The following is a 1,633-nucleotide window of genomic DNA, read 5'->3' on the forward strand; positions in this document are numbered from 1 at the left end:
GCGGGGACACGCAGGGGACGCGCACGCCTGGAGACACATGCACAGTGCACGCGTACGCCTGGGGACCACGGTGTCAGCTTCACTGCATGCGTGGGGGGACAAGCACACGTGGGGAGCGCCGCGGCGGCGTCACCAAGCGCGCGGGGACGCGCACGGTGCACGCGTACGCCTGGRGACACACGCACRGTGCAYSCGCACGCCTGGGGACCRCGGTGTCGGCACCACCGCAGGCGCGGGGGGGACACGCACGCTTGGGGACTGTGGCAGCGGTGTCACTGCACGTGCAGGGGGGACACACACGCCTGGGGACAGCGGCGGTGTCATTGCATGTGCAGAGGAACACGCACGCCCGGGGGCAGTGGTGGCAGTGTCACCAAACACAGGGGGGGACGCGCAGGGGACGCGCACGGTGCACGCGCACGCCTGGGGACACACGCACGGTGCACGCGCACGCCTGGGGACCGCGGTGTCGGCGTCACCACACGCGCGGGAGGATGTGCACGCCTGGGGGCCGCAGCGGCCGTGCCACCAAAGGCRGGGGGGACGYGCAGGGGACGCGCATGGCGGCCACGTGGGCACCTGCGGCGCCAGTGGCTGCGACCGCCCCACGGCTCCCTGCACCACGGAGGGAGCCTCGGAGCCACCATGAGGACCATGCCCTTGTCCCCTTTCCGTCCCCTGTCCCCAGCGTGTCCCCTGTCCCCAGCACGTCCCTGGGTCCCCAGTGTGTCCCCTGTACCCAACATATGCCCTGTACCCAGCATGTCCCTTGGTCCCCAGTGTCCCCCCGTCCCCAGCACATCCCCTGGTCCCCAGTGTGTCCCCCGTCCCCAGCGCATCCCTGTCCAGAGTGTCCCCAAGTCCCTGTCCTTGGTCCCCAGCATATCCCCTGTCCCCAGCGCGTTGCTGTCCCCAGCGTGTCTCCCATCCTGAGCGTCCCCGCGTCCCCCCAGCACATCCCCGCGTCCCGCCGTGTCCCCGTCCCCCCCGTGCCACACCTGGCAGATGAGGTAGATGCCCAGGAAGACCTGCCCCGTGGACTGCAGCGAGCGGCTCCGCGGCTTCTGCCGGTAGAGCTCCCCGGCGCCGCTGGCCAGGATGAGGAAGCCGCCGATGATGGCGACGGTGCGCGAGTACATGCGAACCTGGAGGGGACACGGCGGCGTGAGGGCGTCCCCGGCCCGCAGAATCCCGGGATGGTTGGGGTTGGAAGGGACCTCTAGGGATCACCCGGACACCCTGGGCACGGGGCAGCCGGGCGCATCCCGGCGGGTTTGGAGACCTCCGGAGCAGCCGGTGCCCGCACCTTGAGCCAGTCGCCGTAGTGCGCGTGGCCGCCCACGTGCGCGGCGTAGGTGGCCACGGCGAGCTGGAGCGCGGCGCCCAGCGCGAACCAGCGCCGCTTGACGCCGAACGACATGAAGCTGGCGCACAGCACGGCGGCGCCCAGGTCCACGTACAGGTACGGCACCGGGATGTCGGGCTGCCTGCGGGCAGCGCCTCAGCACCGCGGCCCCCAGTGCCCCCCAGTGCCCCCCAGTGCCCCCCAGGGCACCCCCAGCGCCCCCCTGGGATCCCACAGCCTCCCCCAGCATCCCCTGGAACCTCCACGGTGCCCCCCAGCCCCCCTCCC

The 1,633-nt window shown here is 72.2% G+C and overlaps 1 protein-coding gene across 1 annotated transcript in view; it reads right to left on the reverse strand.

Moving 5' to 3' along the window:
• Positions 1-79: 79 nt before the first annotated feature.
• TMEM101 (transmembrane protein 101) overlaps positions 80-1,633 on the reverse strand; it is a 4,958-nt gene continuing 3,404 nt past the window's right edge. Inside the window, exons 2-4 of the mRNA XM_026041410.1 lie at positions 1,307-1,500; positions 999-1,145; positions 80-169 (exon numbers count right to left, since the gene is read on the reverse strand). Coding sequence (XP_025897195.1) covers positions 80-169; positions 999-1,145; positions 1,307-1,500 — 431 coding nt within the window. The remainder of the gene's footprint in view (positions 170-998; positions 1,146-1,306; positions 1,501-1,633) is intronic.

This window comes from Nothoprocta perdicaria, unplaced genomic scaffold (assembly GCF_003342845.1).
Source record: "Nothoprocta perdicaria isolate Ctin4 unplaced genomic scaffold, notPer1 scaffold_283, whole genome shotgun sequence".
Lineage (NCBI taxonomy): Eukaryota > Metazoa > Chordata > Aves > Tinamiformes > Tinamidae > Nothoprocta > Nothoprocta perdicaria.